This window comes from Rhamphochromis sp. 'chilingali' (genome assembly GCF_963969265.1).
Source record: "Rhamphochromis sp. 'chilingali' genome assembly, chromosome: 3".
In the NCBI taxonomy this organism is placed as follows: Eukaryota; Metazoa; Chordata; class Actinopteri; order Cichliformes; family Cichlidae; genus Rhamphochromis; species Rhamphochromis sp. 'chilingali'.
The window spans coordinates 5,467,430-5,490,498 of NC_137931.1; the positions used below are offsets into that span (position 1 = coordinate 5,467,430).

General features: G+C 43.0%; 2 protein-coding genes and 1 long non-coding RNA gene across 3 annotated transcripts in view; 1 reads left to right on the forward strand and 2 right to left on the reverse strand.

Annotated features, from left to right (window-relative positions):
• ptgfrnb (prostaglandin F2 receptor inhibitor b) overlaps positions 1-1,205 on the reverse strand; it is a 75,731-nt gene extending 74,526 nt beyond the window's left edge. The window contains exon 1 of the mRNA XM_080876900.1: positions 862-1,205. Coding sequence (XP_080733026.1) covers positions 862-907 — 46 coding nt within the window. The 5' untranslated portion in view covers positions 908-1,205. The remainder of the gene's footprint in view (positions 1-861) is intronic.
• Positions 1,103-3,234, forward strand: LOC308393262. The gene is made up of 3 exons (XR_013970951.1): positions 1,103-1,237; positions 2,024-2,151; positions 2,959-3,234. It is a non-coding gene; the product is annotated as an uncharacterized lncRNA (long non-coding RNA).
• Positions 3,235-11,794: 8,560 nt separating this feature from the next.
• On the reverse strand, positions 11,795-22,869 carry LOC308393260 (immunoglobulin superfamily member 8-like). Its single transcript, XM_080876901.1, has 8 exons — positions 22,755-22,869; positions 20,036-20,148; positions 19,335-19,593; positions 17,425-17,832; positions 17,010-17,063; positions 14,321-14,418; positions 13,665-13,706; positions 11,795-13,498 (listed from the first exon to the last, which is right to left on the reverse strand). Exons 1-8 carry the CDS (start codon positions 22,798-22,800, stop codon positions 13,448-13,450), a joined length of 1,071 nt encoding a protein of 356 aa, XP_080733027.1. The 5' UTR covers positions 22,801-22,869; the 3' UTR covers positions 11,795-13,447.
• Between the last annotated feature and the right edge of the window lie 200 nt (positions 22,870-23,069).

The window sequence follows — 23,069 nt, forward strand, 5'->3', positions numbered from 1 at the left end:
GGGCCGTGACTTCTCAGCAGGCTAATGGGACCATGTCAACTCATGTTGGCTAATTGGTCTTAATGGGAGCACAGTTTGCTAGGCCAATGAGAAGCTGAACAGGAGAGAGAGACTGAGAGACAGAAGAACACCCGAAACTTGAATTTTTTCCTTTTTAGTCCCTTTTTTCTCCTAAGCCCTACCGTTAAATAGAATAAAGTATTTATAACACGTTTACATAATTTTATTTAAAAAAAATACACACCAAATAAATTATCACTGGTGGAAATGACTTCAAAACGTTCGCTTAACACACCTGTATGAGAAGGTCGACACTGAAAAAAAATTTTTTATGGAGGAAGTAGGTGCAAATTTTTACCGTGACGAGCTTCATTTAAAAACAATACATTTTTACGTAACTCTATCAGTCACACCCAGCCGCGTCTCAGATAACAACTCGGTCATTGATTTTCAATCTCTTGGATTGACTTTTCAATTCGGCCTAACCCAATACACCAACCGACACTTCTGTTTCACTGAAATTTCAAGTTTTTAAGGAGGCTAGCTTGCTGCCCTCGCAAACTTATTCCATCCAAATCCACAGCACTAGCAGCGGGAGCCAATTGCAAAGTTACAAATCCATTAAAAATAAGTGATAGTTGATGGGTTGGCTATATGCCGAATTATATAGGTGGTGTTAAATATGCGGAAAATGGTTTAAATGATGTTTTAAAATGGATGTTCGCTGATAGACAACCGAAACATATTAAATCGTCAGATTTCAAAACGGAGTACAACACTGGCTTCTCGCGACCAGAGAATGCCGACATCTATCGGAGTTAATTGACCATCAATATAGTCAAGCAAAGAAAGGTCTCTTACCGAGCATCAAAAGCCCGAAAGCGAATGCGAAAAGACACTTATCCATGTTCCCTCCTCTCTTATTCCACTCTTATCCTTTTTCCTTAATTTCCCCCCGCTTTCTTTGTCCCGCGTTGGGGGTAAGACCAGTCCTCTCCCGCCGCTGTCGGGCAATCCAATAAAACTCTCAGATGTGTGCAGTCAGTCCGCACCGCACACCGGGCGGAGCCGCTACGCAAAACGGATGCACACACCGCGGTTTCTGATCCAGCGAGCCGAAAGTCCGGGTCCGGGGGGAGAGCGTTTACATGGCACTTACACTGAACCGGTGTAATGTGTGTCTCTGTGTGTGGGAACTGGGACGAGCTACATAGAGAGGGGGGTGAGGCTGATAGAGGTGAGAGAGAGCGAGAGAGAGAGTGGCCGGAAGTTAGGTGACGGTCTGGAGGAGGGGTGGAGGGAAACAGGGAGGTCCCAGGTGGAGAGAGAGATTCCCACATCATTCTTGCTGTGCCACAAGTTTTAATAGCGAAGATCGCAGTCTGTGTTACACGTCGGGCACAGTCCAGTGATGATATGATGGATTTCTCCATCACAGAGCTTCAATTACAGCAGCTCAATCTCCAGCGATTATCCTTTAATATCGACCTACCAGCCCAGGCTAATACAGCAGCTCCTTGTGTATAATAATTGATACATTTGATTGATTTCTCTCTACAGTAATGTTGCTTTCATGATGTGTTGAAATTGATACTTTGATACCCAGGATGCTTTATGATAATAATAATAATAAAGCTTATTTGGAAAATAACTATAAACATTTGAAAATCGGCAGTGATAAAGGGCCAGTACACTAAATTAGGAGTACAGAGAAAGGTTGGGGTGGGGGGGCACCTAGGAATTTATGGCACAGGCCACAGGAGAAGTGTAAAAGGAAGGTGGGGGCTGAAACTTCTACTGTTAACATGATTCCTCAGGTCTTCCAAAGGCAATCTATTGTTATTTTTACTATTATATAAGCAATATGGTCATTATAGTCAGTTCCATGAACAAACCGCATATATTTGGAGGCTAAAAGAATCCGCAAAAATCTATGTACTTCCCTTCCAAAACGCCTGCCGCCTTGTTTGCATGCTAACATTTCTCCCATTTTCATTTTCCCTGTGGCCTGCCCTTTCACCAGCACTGACACATCCCAGTTGTCAGTTACAGTCCTGTGGCCAAACCCATGCTGTCTGCTTACACAAAGCCACTGGGCAGGGCAAAGTTCACAGCACGGAGACAGAGAAAGAAGCAAGGGGCCAAGAGGAGGTGAGGACTTTGGTTTTGCAACCTTGGGGTCAAGGGTTAAGACTTCGTAGGTCATCTGCGTTGGTGCTTTCTAATTTTAAAGTGTGCGTGTGCAGCCTGGTACTGTATGTGGTCCAACACTGGAGACTCTGTTGTCGCACAACATCTGTTCAATCTGACACATACGCACACACGCAGGTTTATGTTATTGCACCACTACTCTATCAGTTATTAACTAGGTCATGGAGTCTTGGCACCACCTCTGGTTTCGCTGACTGTTATTCCGACCAGCAACCTCAGTTATGATTCGTTTTAGACCGTATGAAGTCACTTATTCAGAAAATATGGAGCTAGAACACCACCTTCTGGTCACGGAGAGGAACACTGATAGAAACACATAAAGAGAGACGAAAACAGGGAAACATAACTGGAAAATATAACCAAATCCAGGGACTGTAGATGATCTGAAGGTGAAGGTTTTACCCTGCTAGGATATTATCAGGTACCAGATTGATTCAGTTAATGACATCACAGCCTTACTGTTATGTGTTTCCCTGTGAAAGAATGTGTGCGTATTTCACTGAAACACACTCCTGTACACACCCACTGCCACATGACTTGCCTCAGAGCTGGTTATGGTGGACGCTTGCATGTCTGCGGGTAGATATTGTCTTAAGAATGCAGTGTGGACACTTTACAGGGTGGGGGAGAGGGTACACTGTTCCTCTTACCTATCACAGGGCTAACACAGAGTGAAAGACAGCCAGTCACACCCACATTCACACAGCTTTGAATCACCAACTGATACATGTGTTTGTATCTGTATAGAGGCCACCCAGGTGCAGGGAGACGGAAAGGCTCCAGCTGGCTCATGGATTCAAACCCAGGATCTTCTTGCTGTGAGGCGACGGTGCAAACCAGCAGAGCACCACGCCACCTGCACAAAGAGGTCAAATTCAAGTGTGGCATGAGAACTCATAGACGTGACAGCTGATCTCACTGGAACAAAGTCTCTCTTGTTTTTCTGTTGTTTTTCACTTTGAACAGTGTCTTCAGCGTGCGAGGCAGGCTGTGTACACAGCAGCTGATCCACTGTGCACTCGTTTGGTCTTACAGAGTATTACAGAACTCCAAATATATTCTGGGTTTTTTTCTGCTTACATTCTGTTACACACCAAAGCTCAGTGTGTACATGCTAACAAATGTCATGTGTAAGTCTTCTCCAACACTGGAGAGCACATTGTTTTTGATCCAGGATTGTTTACATGGATTTCTAGCAGCTAGCTGCCTTCATGCATGCTGCATCTAGCTGACTTTTTTTTTTTTTGCTTTTCATTGGAAGAGTGACAACGTGTCACCTGCATCCACTCACATGCATGTATCCTTGTCCACAAGAAGCATTACCAGAGGAATGCATTAAGATATTGTATCAAATCCTGGACAGCACTACTTCTGCATGCAAGTCCCTCAATAAAGCCACAGCATATAATTTCCCATCACTATCATATACACTGGATGGAGGTAATATTGCCCTAAAACAGAATAATCTCTTCAGGAATCAGGATGGAAATGTTTCATCAGGTCTAAGAAACCTCTTTTCTTATTGATTCACAGCGAGTTTTCCTTCTCCAGGGAACATTTTGGGAAGTGTAGCTTAATCCTTCCAGCAAAATAGACCCCAAAGAATAAAAGAGTATCTCCTAAATGTAGGGGTTAAGGCAGGGGTGTCAAACATTAGGCCCACGGGCCAGAATTGGCCTGGCAAAGACTACAATCTGGCCACTGGATCGCTTTTGAAAATGTGAAGGAGGGCAGAAATTTTGGACTTTTAACCATATTTAACCAGATGGCGCCGCGGATGGCAGCCTCGGTACTGCGCTCTCTCGCACTTTTCTTGTTTCTGTTTATTTTCTGCGCTTTTGGTCACTCAGACCACATCACTTTCTCCAGAGATCAACTGCTAAACATCAGGCAGTCGTCTCACTATAGTTCTTATCCATTTTTCACAAACCCGGAAAGTTTTTTGGAGATTTTAGTTGGAGGTGCAGCAGCTCTCTGTGGCTCCTGGAGAAGACGTAGACGGGGGAGTCGCGCTGGTGAAACTACGTCGGCGAGGATTCCGCACGGCACTCCCCTCCATTCACCTCGCGAATCTCCGCTCTCTTCCAAACAAAGTCGACGAATTACTGCTCTTAAACCGGACTAACAAGGACTTTGCACGCTCTGCTGCCCTCTGCTTCACTGAAACCTGGCTCAGTGAGCGAGTCCCAGACGCTGTCTTAAATCTGCCGGGCTTCCAACTTCACCGGGCGGACCGCGAAACAGAGCTCTCAGGGAAAACAAAGGGTGGTGGAGTCTGCTTCTACATTAATGAAGGTTGGTGTACTGATGTCACAGTGTTACAGAAACACTGCAGCCCACACTTGGAAAGTTTTTTCATCAACTGTAAACCTTTTTATTCACCGCGGGAGTTTACTTCCTTCATGCTGGTCGGAGTTTACATCCCTCCACAGGCCAACGCGAACAACGCACTGTCCGAGCTGGCTGACCAGATTACCACCCTGGAGAGGAAATTCCCGGATTCCTTTACAATTATTCTTGGGGATTTTAACAGAGCAAACCTAAACTACGAACTCCCTAAATACAGACAGCATATAGACTGCCCCACCAGGGACAACATCATACTGGATCACTGCTACACCACTCTAAAAGATGCCTATCGCTCTGTGCCCCGGGCAGCTTTGGGACATTCTGATCACTGCATGGTCCATCTTATTCCAGTTTATAGGCAAAAACTCAAACGTGCCAAGCCTGTAGTCAAAACTGTGAAGAAGTGGACTAACGCAGCAAAGCAGGAAATGAAGGACTGTTTTGACTCCACTGATTGGACTGTTTTTGAAGCTGCATCTGAGAACCTAGATGAGCTCACGGACACTGTGACATCATACATCAGTTTCTGTGAAGACGTGTGTGTGCCAACAAAGACCTTTTGCACATACAACAACAATAAACCATGGTTCACTCCTAAACTCCAACATCTTCGTAAGGCCAAGGAGGACGCTTACAGAAGTGGTGACAGGGTCCTGTACAAGCAAGCCAGGAACACACTGACCAAGGAGATCAAAGCAGCTAAAAGCAGAAGCTGGAAGAACGGCTCTCAGCCAACGACCCTGCATCAGTGTGGAGGGGCCTGCAGGAAATCACCAGCTACAGACGCCCCCCACCCACTATTGAAGCAAACAAAGACCTAGCCAACGAGTTAAACACTTTCTATTGCAGGTTTGAGACGGACAGACTCCCACGCCCCACCCTCCCCTCCCCAGGGACATTGCTTCAGACATTGACCCCCAACACACCTTCCACCTCTCCCCCCTTCACCCCCCCCTCCCCAATCCAGTCTCAACGACCACCACCACCCTCCCCAATCAAGACTCAACGACTACCCCCACCCTCCCCAATCCAGACTCAACGACCTCCACCACACCTCTCACCCCCCTTTCCTCCTCCCTGAAACTAAGAATACACACTCAGGATGGGAGCCGACTATTCCAGAAACAGAAGCCCAGGAAAGCCCCCGGACCAGATGGCGTCTCACCCTCCTGCCTCAAAACCTGTGCTGAACAGCTGGCTCCCATCTTTACTCGCATCTTCAACAGATCCCTGGAGCTGTGTGAAGTTCCCTCCTGCTTCAAACGCTCCACCATCATCCCTGTTCCCAAGAAACCCACCATCACAGGACTGAATGACTACAGACCTGTCGCCTTGACGTCTGTGGTCATGAAATCCTTCGAACGACTGGTGTTAGCCCATCTGAAAGACATTACAGGCCACCAGCTGGACCCTCTGCAGTTTGCCTACCGGGCAAACAGGTCGGTGGATGATGCAGTGAACATGGGGCTGCATTACATCCTGCAACACCTTGACTGCCCGGGAACTTATGCCAGGGTCCTGTTTGTGGACTTTAGTTCGGCTTTTAACACCATTGTGCCTGAACTTCTCTCCTCCAAACTCTCCCAGCTCAGCGTGTCACCAGCTACCTGTCAGTGGATCACCAGCTTCCTGACAGATAGAAAGCAACAAGTGAGGCTGGGGGAGATCACCTCTGAAACCCGGTCCCTCAGTATTGGTGCCCCTCAAGGATGTGTCCTCTCACCACTCCTGTTCTCCCTCTACACTAACGACTGCACCTCCAAGAACTCGGCTGTCAAACTCCTAAAGTTTGCAGATGACACCACTGTCATTGGCCTCATTCAAGATGGTGATGAGTCTGCATACCGGCAAGAAGTTGAGCGGCTGGTACTCTGGTGCAGTCAGCACAATCTGGAGCTGAACACTCTTAAGACTGTAGAGATGACAGTGGACTTCAGGAGACATCCCTCAACTCTGCTCCCCCTCACCATATCAGACAGCCCTGTGTCAACTGTGAAGACCTTCAAGTTCCTGGGTACAACCATCTCCCAGGACCTGAAGTGGGAGACCAACATCAACGCCATCCTCAAAAAGACCCAGCAGACGATGTACTTCCTGAGACAACTGGGGAAGTACAGTCTTCCACAGGAGCTGCTGATCCAGTTCTACACTGCGGTCATCGAGTCTGTCCTGTGCTCCTCCATCACAGTCTGGTATGGAGCAGCCACTAAACAGGACAGGAGCAGACTGCAGCGGACTGTACGGGCAGCAGAAAGGATCATCGGCGCCCCCCTGCCCTCCATCCAGGATCTGTACCTCTCAAGAACCAGGAAACGGGCAGGGAAAATCATCACAGACCCCTCACACCCTGGACACAGACTTTTTGATCTGCTGCCCTCTGGCAGACGGTACAGAAGCCTGCAGACCAGGACCACCCGACACAGGAACAGTTTCTTTCCCCTCGCCATCTCCCTTCTTAACAGTTGACCTGTCACACTGCTCCCACTGCCAGACTGCAGCTGCACCTTATGTACATTTTGTAGTATTCATTCCACCTCATTCATTTCTGTATTTTATGTATATAAGTAGATTCGTTATTTATAGTTGGTTTACACAGCTTTGTGTATGTATGTGTAATGTGTATATATAGACACGTGTGTGTGTGTGTGTGTGTGTGTGTGTGTGTGTGTGTGTGTGTGTGTGTGTGTGTGTGTGTGTGATTTACATTGCTGTGCTTGAGAGCCACCATCTACCGGAACCAAATTCCCTGTATGTGTCTGCACATATACTTGGCCAATAAACACTATTCTGATTCTGATTCAGATTTTTTCATTTTACAAGTTTTCCTGCTAATATATCCCTCCACTGTGAACATTGAAACATCTAAATATTTAAGAAATATTTAATTGTATTTATTTTATACAATCTAAGCCCCCAAACAAATTCAAATTCAAATTTTATTTGTCACGTACACAGTCATACACAGTACGATATGCAGTGAAATGCTTGGACAACTGCTCGTGACCTAAAGGGAAAAAAAAGGAAAAGGCTATGAATAAGATAGGAAATAAATATGAAAAATTAAAAAGTGTAAATTTAACTAGGAAGGAATAAAATATAAATTAAGGTTAAAAATGAAATAACTGTACAACACAAATTAGAATGAAGGGTAAATTTAACTGGGAAAGAATAAGATAAAATATATGAATTAAAGTTAAAAATAAAATAACTGTACAACAAAATACACCAATACACAATATAGAACTATATACCGGTAAGAATGTATGAGAAATATAAATATTATATACACAATAACAGCAGCTGTACAAGTATTAACTGGAAATGAAGAATACAATGTCCAGTGTTGTGCAATCCACATTATGTCTTGTGCAGTGCAAATATGCTTAAAGTGATTTAAGTGATGAAGTGAAAACAATGTCCAGAAAGTCCAGTGTGTGTGTAAGAACCATATGTGTGGGTCAGTACTGTGTGGTGGTGTGATTGAGAGACCGTATCGCCTGCGGGAAGAAGCTCCTCCTCAGTCTCTCTGTGTTGGTCTTCAGGGAGCGGAATCGCTTTCCTGACCTCAACAGAGAGAACAGTCTGTTGTTGGGATGGCTGAGGTCCTTCACCATCTTCCTGGCCTTGGTCCAGCACCGCCTGCTGTAGATTGAGTGCAGGTCAGGGAGCTCGGAGCGGATGGTGCGCTCAGCTGATCGCACAACCCTCTGTAGAGCTCGTCTGTCCTGCATGGTGCTGTTCCCGAACCAGGTTAAGATGTTTCCCGTCAGGATGCTCTCTATGGTGCACGAGTAAAAGTTCCTGAGCACCTTGGAGGGCAGTTGGAAGTCTCTCAAGCGTCTGAGGTGGTAGAGACGCTGACGGGCCTTTTTCACCACGGTGTTGATGTGACAGGACCATGACAGGTCCTGCGTGATGTGAACTCCGAGGTATTTGAAGCTGTCCACCCTCTCCACTGGGCACTCGTTGATGACGGGGGTCTGGTAGTTCCTCTCCTGCTTAGTGCTGAAGTCCACTATCAGCTCCTTTGTCTTACTGACGTTTAGAAGGAGGTTGTTCCTCTGGCACCAGTTCTCCAGATTCCTAATCTCCTTCAGGTAGGCCGTCTCGTTGTTATCAGAGATCAGGCCCACCACGACGGTGTCGTCAGCAAACTTGATGATGGTGGTGGAGCTGGTAGTGGCCACACAGTCATATGTGTACAAAGAGTACAGCAGGGGGCTCAGAACACACCCCTGGGGGGCTCCAGTGCTGAGAGTGGTGGAGGCTGAGACATGTCCGCCCATCCTTACTGCCTGTGGTCTGCCAGTTAGGAAGTTGGGAGACCCACTGACACATAGATGAGCTGAGTCCCAGGTGCTCCAGCTTGGTGGTGAGTGTGGAGGGAATTATGGTGTTAAATGCAGAGCTGTAGTCTATGAAGAGCATTTTAACATAATTCCCCCTTCTAGTGTCCAAGTGAGTGAGTGATGTGTGGAGGAGATGAGAGATGGCATCGTCTGTGGAACGATTTGGACGGTAAGCGAACTGTAGTGGGTCCAGTGTGTCTGGTAGTGAAGAAATGATGAAGTCTCTGACCAGGCGTTCAAAGCACTTCATCACTACTGAGGTGAGGGCTCCAGGGCGATAGTCATTGAGAGAAGCAGGGTGGGGTTTCTTCGGGACAGGAACAATGATGGACTCTTTGAAGCATGTGGGGATCACCGACTGAGATAAAGAGATGTTGAATATCTCAGTGAACACAGGAGCTAGCTGGTATGCGCAGACTCTGAGGATACGACCTGGGATGCCGTCTGGTCCTGCTGACACTTTTTTTTCATTTATTGCAACAACATTTCTTGCATGTGGAAAAAAGTAAGACGTACTTTTAAAACTGCACTTCTTTTTCTTAGATGAAATATCTCAGAGATTTAAATGTGCAGTTAAACTTGGTCCGACCCTCTTAAATGTTGTCATTAAAAAAAAAAGAAGTTTATTAATGGTAATTAATGGTTTATTCCTTTATTCCTTGAACAAAATAAAAGAATAAACTATTTGCTGTTGATTATGAGCTACAGAAGAATCTAAATCATCCTCCCTCCCTCTGACAGGAAAAAATGGGCTACAATAGATCTAAATAATACCTACATGAATAACCTCTCTCTCTCTCTCTCTCTCTCTCACACACACACACACACACACACACACACACACACACACACACACACACACACACACACACTTTGTTTTTGAAGCTTTCTGTTCTGTGTATTTATTTGTTTAACATCAGCACTCGCTACAGACACATTTTGTTCTTCTTTCTTTTCTTTTTTTTGCCTGTCCCGTTTGGCTCTTTTGCCATCAGAATTGTTGTCTAAAGGCAAACAAAGATGCCCAACGGATTTACTTTACCAAATTGACCATCCCAGCCTTGCCGTAATGGTCCATTTGATTCACCTTTTATTGTTTATTTTATTTTCACTTGCTGAATACGGGACAGACTTGACTGGGGGAAAGAAGGGGAGAAAGAAAGAGGGAAAGAGAAACAGCTGAGAAGAGGGACGGGGGAGAAGGGCAAAAGACAAAAACCAACAGAATAAGCAGAGAAAAAAATGCATATATCAATCACCTGGATCACCTGTTGAGAAAGAAAAAAGAAAACAAGCAGAAGAAAACGAGAGTAATAGAATAAACAACATCACAATGATATATGGGAATATGACAGTAAATACTAAATATTAAACATTATTGTGCAGCACATAAGATCAACAGAACACAGTGTGCTTTGAGGTAGGAGCCAAAAAGGGTGTAGTTTGTGGGTGTGAGCACCAGTGTGTACACCTGTGAGCATGGACGCGCTTGTTTTTTTAAAAGGTTCCTTCATGTAATGATCTGCTAGAGGGTGTGGGGGGGCCACAGCCCCGTCCTCCAGGGCATGAAGCAGGTATGGAGGAGATCAAAACTCCAGACATCCAGAGGCCCCCAGAACACAAGAGACCAAGGAAGACCAACAGAGGGGCAGCCGCGCCACTGTCCCGGAAAGAGCTGAGGAGAGTCCCAGATGAGGGCTCACTCAGCAGCCGCGGAGCAGAAGCCAGGGGGAGTTGCAGTGACGCGCCCGTGAGCTCCGCCGGCAGCCAGCTGTGCCTGAGTGACTGAGCCCCAGGCCGAGAGGCCGGGGGCACCCCACCTCCAAAGTGGCCCGAGCGAGCCCCAGGCTCCAGGCCCCGATAAGCGGCCGCCAAGGAGTGAGCCGGTGTATACCTGGATGCCCATCCCCAGACACAAAGAACCACCAACGCACCGATGTCTGAGGGGGTCCGCCACTGGCAGGGGAAGTGGTGGTAGGGGGAGATAGACCTCCAAACCTTGGAGGGCCTGAGATGTCCCCAGAGAGGTGGCGTCTGACACCCAACCTGACATATAGACACAGACATACAGGCACACACAGATACAAACATCCATTCCCACCCTCATGCTCTCATATGCACTTACTCCACACTCAACCAACGTGGAGACAGACATAAAGAGACGCTGTACACACGATCACACTCCCCAAGCGTACTCTACGAACCGGGTCTGGGTACCCTTGCCCCTGGAGGGGGGAACTGCACCCAGACCCAGGTGGTGTTACCCTTTTCCCTGCGGTGGGGGGAGGCAGACCGCCCCGACTCCGCAGCAGCAGGGAGGCCCCACACTCCAGACCGCAGTCGGACGGCCAACTCCTCCTCCTAGCCCCCCCCGCTCCAGCAGGCCGCAGAGAACGGGGGTGAGAGAAGACTCCAAACCTCCCTCCACCCGCTCATTGTAGTGTTGATGCATATGTGTTCTAAGGTGCATTTAAAACCCAGGAGGGCATGGAGCTACCGGCCAGATTTTGTTCTTCTTCACGGTTTAAGCAGTTTTACATGTCAGTAACACGTTTTTACAAATACTGAATACCCAACCCCCCCCCCCCCCCCGATTGAGAAACAAACAAAATCATTCACTAATATGTGTTGTATTTAATCTCACAGATATAATAATTGTGATAAATCCTTTAATCTTTAATTACTTTAACTGTGGTTTTTAATTTTCTGTAACAGTTTTTAAATAATTTCACACCTTAAAAAATAATCTTTATTTCATTCTAAAGATAACCTTTTATTTCTTTTATTTAAAGACCATTAAAGAAATTCATTCAAAGGTAGATGCAGATATTCCTTTAAATCGTTTAATCACGCAATTACGATTCACATATTCATATCTACCCTTCATATAATTCCTTATATCAAGATAAAATTGAGTAGCTTTCCCCCTGATGTATTTCACCTTAAATTCATTAGGTGGCAGAAATGTCCAAAATCTGCTTCTGTTTGCTGATCTGCAAAACTTCAAACCAGTTTTACTGAGTTTTTTTAATCACAGATTTCATATCCGGAAACAAAACAACAACAACAACAACAACAAAGACTCAGTTTTACAGATAATAATAATGAAGCAAACATTCATACAGGAACAAATTAACTTGGATTAAAGCACCATCTAACATGACAGGTCAAAGAACTTTGAGAAGTGTAAACAAACAAATTATAAAACACAAGACCGACAATATAAAAACTTAAAGCTGCAGCATTTGTTTTCAAAATGTTAAAAGCTGCAAAGAGTTCATGCTCAAAATGTTGAATATGAAATAAATGAATCATTAAAAAATTAACAATTAAATGAAATGTAAGAAAAAAATAGTAAAAGAAACAACTTTTAAACTGTTTAAAGAGTTTTTAATCATTGCTAATATCCTTATTTTTACTTACATTTATAAAATGCGTATAGCATTTCAAAATTTGTTTATGTTTGTTATTTTGCCTCCAAAAGTTCCATAAAGTCATCAAATTTATTCACATGGCTGGCCGTGTTCATTTACTAAATCTTGCTCCTCTGCAGCTTTAAGAAATTTCACACAGATTTGAAAGCTGTTTCTCAAATTGGACAAGCTTTGGATATTAAATATTAAAAACACAGATAAAACTGCAGACTGTGTTGGGGCTGTATGTCTGTACTGCACTCAACAAAGTCAAAGTCAGCCCCTCTCAGCTGAATTCTACAAGTCAAATTCATTATTCATTGATTAGCTGACTAACTGCAGCTTTGATGAGTACACAAACTATTGATTAGAAATAAAATATATTTTTTAACATGTAATATTTATGTATAATTATTGTTGTTAATATTCTGGAATAGTTTCAGCTTCTCGTAAATGTTATATTTGACATGAAATACAGAAATCTTACTCATGTTATCATTGATATTTAAAGCCCTAAATCTACTTACAGATACATTCAATTATAAAGTATAAGATGACAGACGTGATTGGGAGAGGATAATTTAATATGTTATAGTAGGATCAATAAAGAATTTATCTATGAATCTATATGAATTAGGGTTACAGTCACTCCAATACTAACCTGTGGCTTCCGCCCTGAAAACAGATGTTGCATTATAGGGATCCTTTATGATAGTTCTGTTAATATGGTTTCTTATTGTGTAATCGTCTGAGGGGCTTAAAATAAAAATCAGTTCTGTGTTTTTTTGTTTCTCTTTCAACCTTTGATAAACTGAGAGCTCCTTCAATTCTTCATCACAATCTTAACTAATCCACAGAGTTAATGTCTTTGACACAAAGACCCAAGGAACCAAAAAACCTTAAGAGAACCTGAAAACTGGTAAAAGTCGTCTTAATAATATGCTGCTGCAGGATGGTAAATCACAATAAAGTCGGTACTAAAACATAAAGCTCACTTCTTTGGAATAAAACAAAAAACAGAGCAACAAAGACACATAATTAAGAATTTTGTTGTGACATTTCATCCTGTTACTTCAATCACATTAGCTTGTACAAGAACAGCAAACCTACTCTTCTTCCTTTGTCTCATGGTCTTGTCTGCAGGGAGAAATTACCAGTATCCAGACCTTCCAGTTCCTGAACACAAGAACACATTTCAGTCTACACCATTATCCTCATTAACAGTTACTTACAGATTAGCTGTAGAGTACACATATTTACTCCGAAGACCTGTGAGCACAGGCAGTAACAAACAAGCTACAGCAAACACACAGATTACTGCTTGGGTTTCATTGTGACTTACACTGTTGACGTCCTGGTTTGTCTTTACTTTGGTGCTGAAGAACTACAGAAAAATGTGAAATACGTTTCGTCAAAAACAGTCTGCTGTTTACTGGAGTGTTACTGTGACCAACAACATCTCTCTGTCAATGCAAGTTTCAAGTCAAGTCAGCTCATAGGATTAAAAATAAAACCACACTGAACAAGTCAAAGCTAAAAGTCCCGATTCAGAGACAACTCAACGCTAAAAACAAGCAAAACCTGAATCAACCATTAAAAATATTGGGGTGGCACACCAACAGAATTTACAGCTTTAATATGCTGTCAGATACAGGTTGCTAGAAAAATATGGCAAAAGAGAGAAAAATAACATAAATAACAAGTTCATGCTTCGACTCATTGTAGGGAGTCTTCCTCTTTATTGTGCTCAAGTTTATTAGATTTATTACCAACGTAGTCTTGTCAGACTAATGGGGGACAACAAATTATGGGGGCTGCCCCCCCGGCCCCCATTGGTGCTGCATGACATTTATGATAAGAGGAAGTTAAATAAATATGTGGTAAAATGTTGCGTAGGTTTGGAAGTGATCAATAACACCCAGTCTGACTGTCTTTCCTCCTTTAAATACCAGAATTCACTCAGAATCCTTTCAGCACTAAAGGAGAAACAGGACCCACCTCCTCTCTGATGAACATACTGGTGATGATGAGACAATAAAGGCTGAGGAAGCTGCTCACGATGTAACACGGCGTGGAGTCGTGTAAGATTACAGGCTCTGTGGAGGTCAGAGTCAATGGTTAAACAAAGCGCAAGCATGAGCAAAATCTGAAGAAATGTTAAAGGGAGACTGGTGTAGATGTTTCTTTTTCCTGCTGTATTTACTGCTGAAATACATTAATTGGGTCTGGGGCATGACTGACCTTGTGACCATCTCAAATTGCAGGGAAAAGAAACAATAAACACAACAAAAATGCAAAATTCCAGGTCCAAGTGTCATACAAAAAATAAAGACTGAAGTGTTTCGAAACACTTTTTTTAATCTTTTTTTTTTTGTTTACCTGAAAAAATACTCGAGCTAGGTCCTTCGAACTTGTTAACATTATGCTAAAGAGCCTCTGAAGCCAGTAATGACAAAACAAAACATGGAAGTAGGAGATAAATATCTGTGTGTGGTTTGTGCTTTGCTTTGCTCTGCAGGAGCTGATTGACGTGATAGACTGCATGAGCAACACCTGGGCCCAGTGAGCTATGAAAGCTCCGCCCCTTCTGCAGCAGGTCTCTCAGGCTGTATCCCAATTCAGGGTCTGCAGCCTTAAAGTACGCATTTCAAGGCCGATTACGTCACAGCGGCGCGCCGAAGGCTGTCCCAATTCAAAGGCTGCTCAATGCGGCCCTGAAATGCGTCCTTCATTTCCCTGAATTTTAAGGACGTGGCAGTGTAGACTTCGTGGCCCAACATATCCCAGAATGCATAGCGCGGCGATGGGTGTGGATAAATTTGCAGAAAAAAATGGCGGATGAGGGGCGGCCGAAGAGTAAACTTTAAGTACTGAATATTATGTCACTTATTTATGTGCAAATGTTTAATAACGAAGAGCATTAAACATTACTGTTGGCCACATGTCGGCAAAGTTATGTGACATTAGTGACGTTTGTACTAACTTGCTTTTAAAGCCTTTACTTTAAAATATACTCCGTTCAATAGCTGAGCTCAATCTTACAGAGAATGATCAAAGCTCATGTAGAAAGAAAGAAAGAAATGAACAGAAGACTTTCTCCTTCATTTCTGTCAAACAAAGCTATGACACGTTTCCAGTGGTTAGTATCATGGTTGCTAGGCAACCTGGGCAGCGCAACAGAGGCTTTTTTTTTTTTCACTTTATTGACAAACAACAGTATCAGCGCAACGGAGGCTAGACCGTCCCATTACACAAGCCGCTGTTGTGTTGCTTTGAAAGTTTATTTTTGGGAGGTTAAGAAAATGTGGTTTATTTGTTTAATAAATAATTTTGACCAGTAAACTTTCCTTGTTTAAACATGCGCCATGGTTTGGTCTTTCTTTGCTTGTGACTCCTTGATCTTGGTAAATACAATAATTGAAAAATACCACGTTACATATAATATACATATGATAATGTACAACACATTATGGAGTATGTTTCTGCTGTGAGCATATATATAATATTATATATTAGGGAAATTTTCCTAGACATATTTTTGACCTGGGGGTAGAATTGATTGTGAAATGGAAAGGGAAAATGCTTATGAACAAAAACATGATGCATTTAAAGTAGCTCTTTTTCATTTTTATTTAAGAAGAGAATTTTCTCCACTGTGCGGTGACCAAACCTGTTCCTTTCGTGGAGATCATTTCTCCTGCCTTAAGGCAAATCCCTTCACATGGCACAGAGGAGGCTGGAGTGCAGAGACACTGGTAGAGATGCAGTTATACAGTCTACCTGGGCCCCACCAACTACCAGCTAAAGAGAATAAATAAATTAAATTGCTGCACATTTGGCAGACTAACATTTTCAGATTAATTAAACAATAAAATATATATATTTTTATAACATTACATGTAAAGAGTCAAGTGGAAGTTTTTCTAAAGTTATTTAATGATATTTATACTATGAAAGCAGATTTTTTGACATTTTAAGTTTTTTCCCATTATAAGATAAAATAAACACGCACAAAACAAAAGCAAACGGCCAGAACACAAAGCTGGAAAACCCACCCAACTGACCAAACTCAACTCAAAATTCTCCCACACAACAGAACCTCCTCTATTCCTCGCTGGCTCCAAATCTCTCAGTGGAATGATTAGTGGTTCGCTATCTGTCACCATCAAAACACTCCACAAATCCTGTGAATGATTCGCTTCCTTATAAACCATTGAATCAGACACCGAAGCAGTTACGTTCTAAATGAAGCTTCGGACGTCACCGATCACGTGACTCTGGCCAAACGAATCAAGCTTTGGCACAGTGCTTCTGAAGCAGTGTGTTGATTTTTTTGACACACGCACCGGAGCTTCAGCTTCAAGCGGGCCATCACTAGTATTTGCTGTTATATTCACATAGATCATCGCGATTATGTTGTTTATTCTATTGCTCTCTTTTTCTTTGCTTGTTTTCTCTTTTTTCTTTCTCAACAAGTGATCCAGGTGATTGATATATGTATGTTTTGTCTGTTTGTTTTGTTGCTTTTTGGTTTTTGCCCCTTGTCACCGTCCCTCTTCCCCGCTTTTTTTTTTTTTTTTGCCTGTCCCGTTTGGCTCTTTTGCCATCAGAATTGTTGTCTAAAGGCAAACAAAGATGCCCAACGGATTTACTTTACCAAATTGAACACCCCGCTCCTTTTCTTTACCTCTTTCTTTCTCCCGTTTCTTTTCCCCAGTCAAGTCTGTCCCATGTTCAGCAACTGAAAATAAAATAAACAATAAAAGCAAAGGTGAATCAAATAGACCAATACGGCAAGGCTGGGATGGTCCATTTGGTAAAGTAAATCCGTTGGGCAACTTTCTTTGCCTTTAGACAATAATTCTGACGGCAAAAGAACCAAACGGGACAGGCGAAAAAAAAAACCCCCAAAACATTATCATAATTCATTCAAGCAGGTCATGTATAATTGTGATGAAGCTTATTTCCAATATATAGTAATTGTAATATTACCAGTATTCATATAATTTGGTAGAATTGGTCTGAAAAATGTAATTCAAACAGAAAAGCAGCAATGGTGCCTTTAATGGTGTAACCAGTGCTTCATACATGTGTCCTCTTACTTGTAGGAGTAACTGCAACGGTTCCCATCTCTTTGGTACTCTCCATGATTTTTATCCAATTTCTTCCTCTTTCATATGTCCACTCCGTCCCTTTGCATTCATAATTTCCTTCATCGGACATCGTCATTCTGGAAATCACCAGTTCAAACACTCCGTTCCTGCCAGGGACCAATCGGATGCCTCCTTCTGCATAACGCTGGGCAAACCTGGACCCCGTGACCACATCCCCCTGAGGACCAAACGTCAAAATCTCCTCTGACGTCGTCCCCTTCTTCACCGACCAGGTGACAGACAGGTAGGTGGGGTGGATGAGCTCCCGGGTGACGTTGCAGGAGAGAGTTAGGTCACTTCCCTCAAGGATGACAGGGGGCGGGGTCTTAGGGGACACCTTGAGCGTGTTAGGAATGACTGACGGGAAAACAAAACAAAAAAAATTTTCACACACAAACAATCTTATAAAAAGAAAAAAAAACTAGTAGTAAAAATGTTGACTTTATAAAGTAGCACGTGCCAAGCTAGCCTCTACAGCAGGGTTGGGCAATCAATTTTCCCAAGGGGCCTTGTGAAGGACCCTCTGAAGTCTAACATCCACAACTTTAGGATATCATTTTTTAATTTTGTGTTTCAAAAAAACCTTTCTGGAGGCGTTCCAGGCGATGGTGGAGGCATCCTGGTGGCTGGCTGAGGAATAGGTTTTCTGGCTGCTCCCGACGCCTGACGCACGCCAGATTGGCCCGGGTTCAGTAAATGGTAAATGGCCTGCATTTGTATAGCGCTTTTCTAGTCCCTAAGGACCCCAAAGCGCTTCACACTACATTCAGTCATTCACCCATTCACACACTGGCAAGCTACATTAGATTAATAGTAGATTAATAGGGCAGTGTGTCCGGGTGCATTGACGGCCGATAGGGACATGCGGGGTCTGCCCTGCGCTAAGCGGTGATACGGGGTCATCCGACATCAGCTCTGGGAAGGAGAAGGCCCTGGAATTCACTCCACAGAAGATTTTCTACTGGAGCTGTCTTGTGTTGACACCCTACACTCAGCCTTCAACCAGGTGAGAAGAATTGATGGTCAGATGGTGCACCCTGAAGCAGCGCTGACATTTCTGCATTTTGTATTGATTAGACACTCGCACAGAGGAGGAACACATCCAGTTGTCGGTGCCTTGAAGTCGCCGGGAAATGATTTTCCAGGTGGTTCATTACAACCCAGTGGCCAATCACATTGGGTATGACAAAACTCTAGATTGAATAATGGCTCAATTTTATTGGCCGGGCAGATGTGCACCAATAGCGCTTGCCCTGCCCAGAGTGTCAGCTGGTTAAGCCAGTCATACAAAAAGGGCCTTTGTGCCCTTTACCATTAATGGATGTCCCATTTGAGCACATGGGCCTGGACCTTATCGGGCCATTTCACTGGAGTGCACGTGGATATTGCTTTGTATTAGTTCTGGTGGATTATGGTGAGGGGAAACCCCCTTTGTGAGCATTAAGTCAGTTTCTATAGGGACAGCTCAAACGCTTGACAATGCTTTGATACTGTGTATAAACTGGAAGCTATCTCCTCAGTTTTAACTTGATTTTACAAGGTTTGAGTGTTACAAGGTAAAGTACATCATTGCACAGCAGAGCTTTGTACTATGGCTCAAAGAAACCCGTCAGTTCTTCAAATAATATTGGTATATGACACTTTACAGTAACATTTTTTGTTTTTTATTATTATGTGCAAATAGAAATAATTTATGGCTTCCAAAGAAAGCTAGTATGCTTAGATATGTACTGTATGAGTGCCTGGATTTAAAGGTTTTTATTTTTTTGATCAGACATTTGTTAAATTTAACATTTGTTCAGGATTTAAACCTCTGTATTAATAGGTCAGAATGGTTAAATATACACACACTTTCATACCAGTGAGTTGGACCTGAGCCATATAATTTCCACTGATGACGTAGTCGGTGCTCGGTGTTTGACACTCGTAGAAGCCAGCATCCGTCAACTTCACCTCAGCAATCTTCAGCTCCACCTCATTGTCTTGGAAACGCACCACCGATATGTCGCCAGACGCCACGCGCTTGCTGTAAGACTGGTCGGAGTAGCGAGAGTCGAAAGAGGAGATTATCTTTGTCTTCTGCCCTTTCGCATCCTTTAACATATTCCATTCAAAATCCTGCAGGAAAAGAGAGGAACAAAGACGATGTGAATGTTATATTACGGCAAACTTTTAACAACATTCAGACTTGAAGAAGAGGAGCATATGTTTTCTAAAAAAACCCAAAACAATAATAATAATAAAAATAATAAAAATTTATGTGAGGGACCAAAGTCTCACACATGACATTCTTGACTTCTATAACTGAAAATAAGCTCACAACAAATCCACTATTAGTTCATTTTTGAGGCACGTTCGACAATGTAGACGATGTTCAACAGTTTGAGGAAGAAACTAAAATAATAATAATTCACTAACTATATTTGTGACAGTAGAAACCACTGCACAGGGTGGCCATTTGCATCATTTCAAAGTGTAACCCATCTGTCAGACAGAACTTCAAGACTGATCTGTGTGTGTGTGTGTGCGTGTGTGTGTGTGTGTGTGTTGGGAAAATGACCTGCTCCCTAGGCCCTGTGTATTCTTTGACATCACATCTGATGGAGACTGGCTGGCCCTCCACCCGGATTAATGGACCAGGAGGCACCGTCACCACACGGGCCGAGCACCCACCTTGAAGGACAGAGAAAACATTTTAAAAGATTAAAAGTCTATAACAGAAAAAATTATGTGTGGAGGCTGAGTTTGGGTTCTGAAACCTCTAAGATGAAAGAAAATCCTTCTGTATATGAAGCAAAAATAGAATTTACATGAAGAATACGCTGTATTTATATACATTTGCCCCTCAGTACAACAGACCATTGAGGTCATATTGAAGTTTGCTGGGCCTGTAGCAGCTTGAATAAGGTAATGACATGTTTGACAATGACACTTCAATGTTTTAATCATGGACAGTCAGGTGAAAGCCACACTGGCTGACTTGCAACAAATCCTGGCTGAAGAACAGGAAGCCAAGCTTGGTCAGTGTGTGACCACACCTGGCATCCAGACCAGCATGAGGAGGAGCAGCCAGGCTGTTGTGGCTGTGTGTGGTTGTTCCACATGTTTCCACAACAAAAGAGACACCAAACAAGGCTCAATAGCAGAAATAGCTGTTCTGGCACTGGCACTTTCCTTAGAAATGCGACATCACCGAAGGTGAAATAAACAGGCCTTTGTCTCATGTGCCACCTTGCTGAGGTAACACTTGAAACAGGTGAGGTGCTGGGTGAAATGCGTCCTCCAGGCTTTACTGTGGCAGTGAGACCTGTAGAGCTCCTCTAAGAAGAGGAGAGCACTGTGCTGATGACTTTCTGGGGTCATCCTGTGCAGGCAAATCTCCTCATCAGCCCGGGTTTTTAGTTTGGCAGATCCCCAGATGCATTTGTCGGTGGCGATGGTGTTCGTGGAGTGCTTGATGTAGGAGACCTCAGATGGAGTGTACTCATCCAGGTTTCCCCAGAATAAAAACTACTCTTACATCTACAGACTTTATGTAACAGGTTTCAGAAATTGCAAACTTGCTTTAATACAGATTTTACTTGCTGTCAAATCTTGTTATTGTTGTTGTTGTTTTTTTCAAAATTATTTGTTGTTTGTGGTTGTATTTTGCTGTTTCTTATATTTTCATTTATTAGAATCTATTTTAATCGGATGTTTTAGTGACGTCTTTTTCTCTTTGTGTGTGACCTTGGGTTTTAGAAAGGTGCCCTCAAATAAAACGTATTATTATTATTAATGTTAGAAATTATTAAGCTTCAGCAGTCAGCAGAGGTCTACAAACGAGGAAGCATTTTTACAGAGCAAGAAGAAATCTTCTATTTTTAAATGTAAAACAGAAATCTGGCCACAACATCAAGAAAAAGCACGATGTGCATGTATGAGTCAGCCTGCTGAGTGTTTTCTGTTTCATAAGTGACAAAACTTCATAAAAGCCACATTATGTTTCCCTTCACCGTCTGTCAGCAGTAGTCTACAGTTTAAGCTGTCTTTATCTTCACATTAGGGATGGATAGTTGACATGTTGGTCTCAAGAAAGCTAATATGCAACTAATGCAAGTTACTATCATGTGACCAACCACCAACATCTTTCTGATTTAATTCAAAGTATTTTAAAACAAAATTTGAAAGTGAAAAAAATTCACACATTTGTAATACCAGGTCAAAGAACTCAGATGCAGCTCCAACAGTCCACTCAGGGTTTCTGAACTTCACCTTCAAAAGATATTTTAAGTGTCCACTTGTTTGTAATTGATGGATTTGCAACAACGAACAAACACAAATCCCAAAATTGCAGCACCTTTTTTTTTTTAAAGAAATAAAACCACTAAAACATTTTGGAGGTGCACTCAAAAATATCAAAACAGAAACCGTTAAAAAGGGAAAAAATGCAGACGCTTTATGGCTCGTTACAGGATAGGAAAATGAAAGTCTGGTGGTCACAGTAAAAGGGGAAGTACATTAAAGAGGCTTCCTCCTCTCCCAGAGTACTAATGTGATGTGTAATGGGACAGTTCCTATAGGGCATATATTCAGGTATGCCAGTGAACAGGTCCTGGTTTGTCCCTGTGGAGAAAACCAGGGAAACCAGGGAACTGGCCGAGCCAGATCATAATAATACAGCTCATCTTTATGGCCGGGCCATCACTTCTCAGCAGGTTAATGGGACCATGTCAACTCATGTTGGCTAACTGGTCTTAGTGGGAGTACAGTTCGCTCGGACTAATGAGAAGCTGAACTGGACAGAGACTGAGAGACATTTATTTTCAATCTCTTTGATTGACTTTTCAATTCGGCTTAATCCAACATACCAACCAAAACCTCTGTTTCACTCAAAAAGTTACAAATCAATTGGATGTTAAATGCACTATTTTTTGTTTAAATAATTATTTTTTTTAAAAAAGATAGTCCACCCTCAGACAAAAATGAAATATTAAATTGGCAGACTTCAAAACGGGGATTAATATTTGGCTTCGTGTCAAACGACCGCCTGCCCAACACTGTTGCAGTGATTTACCAAAAATGCCTGCGAGTACTTAAACTGTTTAGCACTTGTTTAGCTACAATGGCAAAATGAACTGATAAAGATGTATAAGACAGAGCAGGTAAATAATGCACAGTGATAACGATAGTTGCAAAAGTTTTTTTTTTATAAAACACACTTTTTCTTTTCTTCCTTTTTTTAAATAAAAGGGCACCAGCAGAGTTAATTAGCCACCAAGCAAAGAAGTGTCTCTTACTGAGCATGAAAATCCCAAAAGTGAGTGCAGTGACATAGGTTTCCATTTTCCTTCCACTTTTTTCCTTGTCCCTCGATTTCCACGTGTTTTCTCTGGAGGTAAGACCGGTCCTCTCTCGCCACTGACACTTACCACTGTATGTGAGTGCAGGAAATGCGTGACAGCATGACAGAGGAGAGAGAGTCTGTGAGTGTGAGAGAGACAGTGGATTGTGGTCAACCACCAGACAGTTGCTTGGGGCCCAGACTAGTGCCAGCAGGTCTCTGACAGCAGAGACCTGGCCTCCCTGAAAGGACCCCACTCGTGCCTCTTACA

Excerpts from the sequence above, each read along its gene's own strand:
- LOC308393260 (XM_080876901.1), bottom strand. The coding sequence starts at position 22,800 with ATGGAAACCTATGTCACTGCACTCACTTTTGGGATTTTCATGCTCA. Across the intron at positions 19,594-20,035 it reads ACACAGGGCCTAGGGAGCAG|GATTTTGAATGGAATATGTT; the intron begins GTCATTTTCCCA and ends CTTTTCCTGCAG. Across the intron at positions 17,064-17,424 it reads CGTTGCAGTTACTCCTACAA|TTGCTGAACATGGGACAGAC; the intron begins GTAAGAGGACAC and ends TTTTATTTTCAG.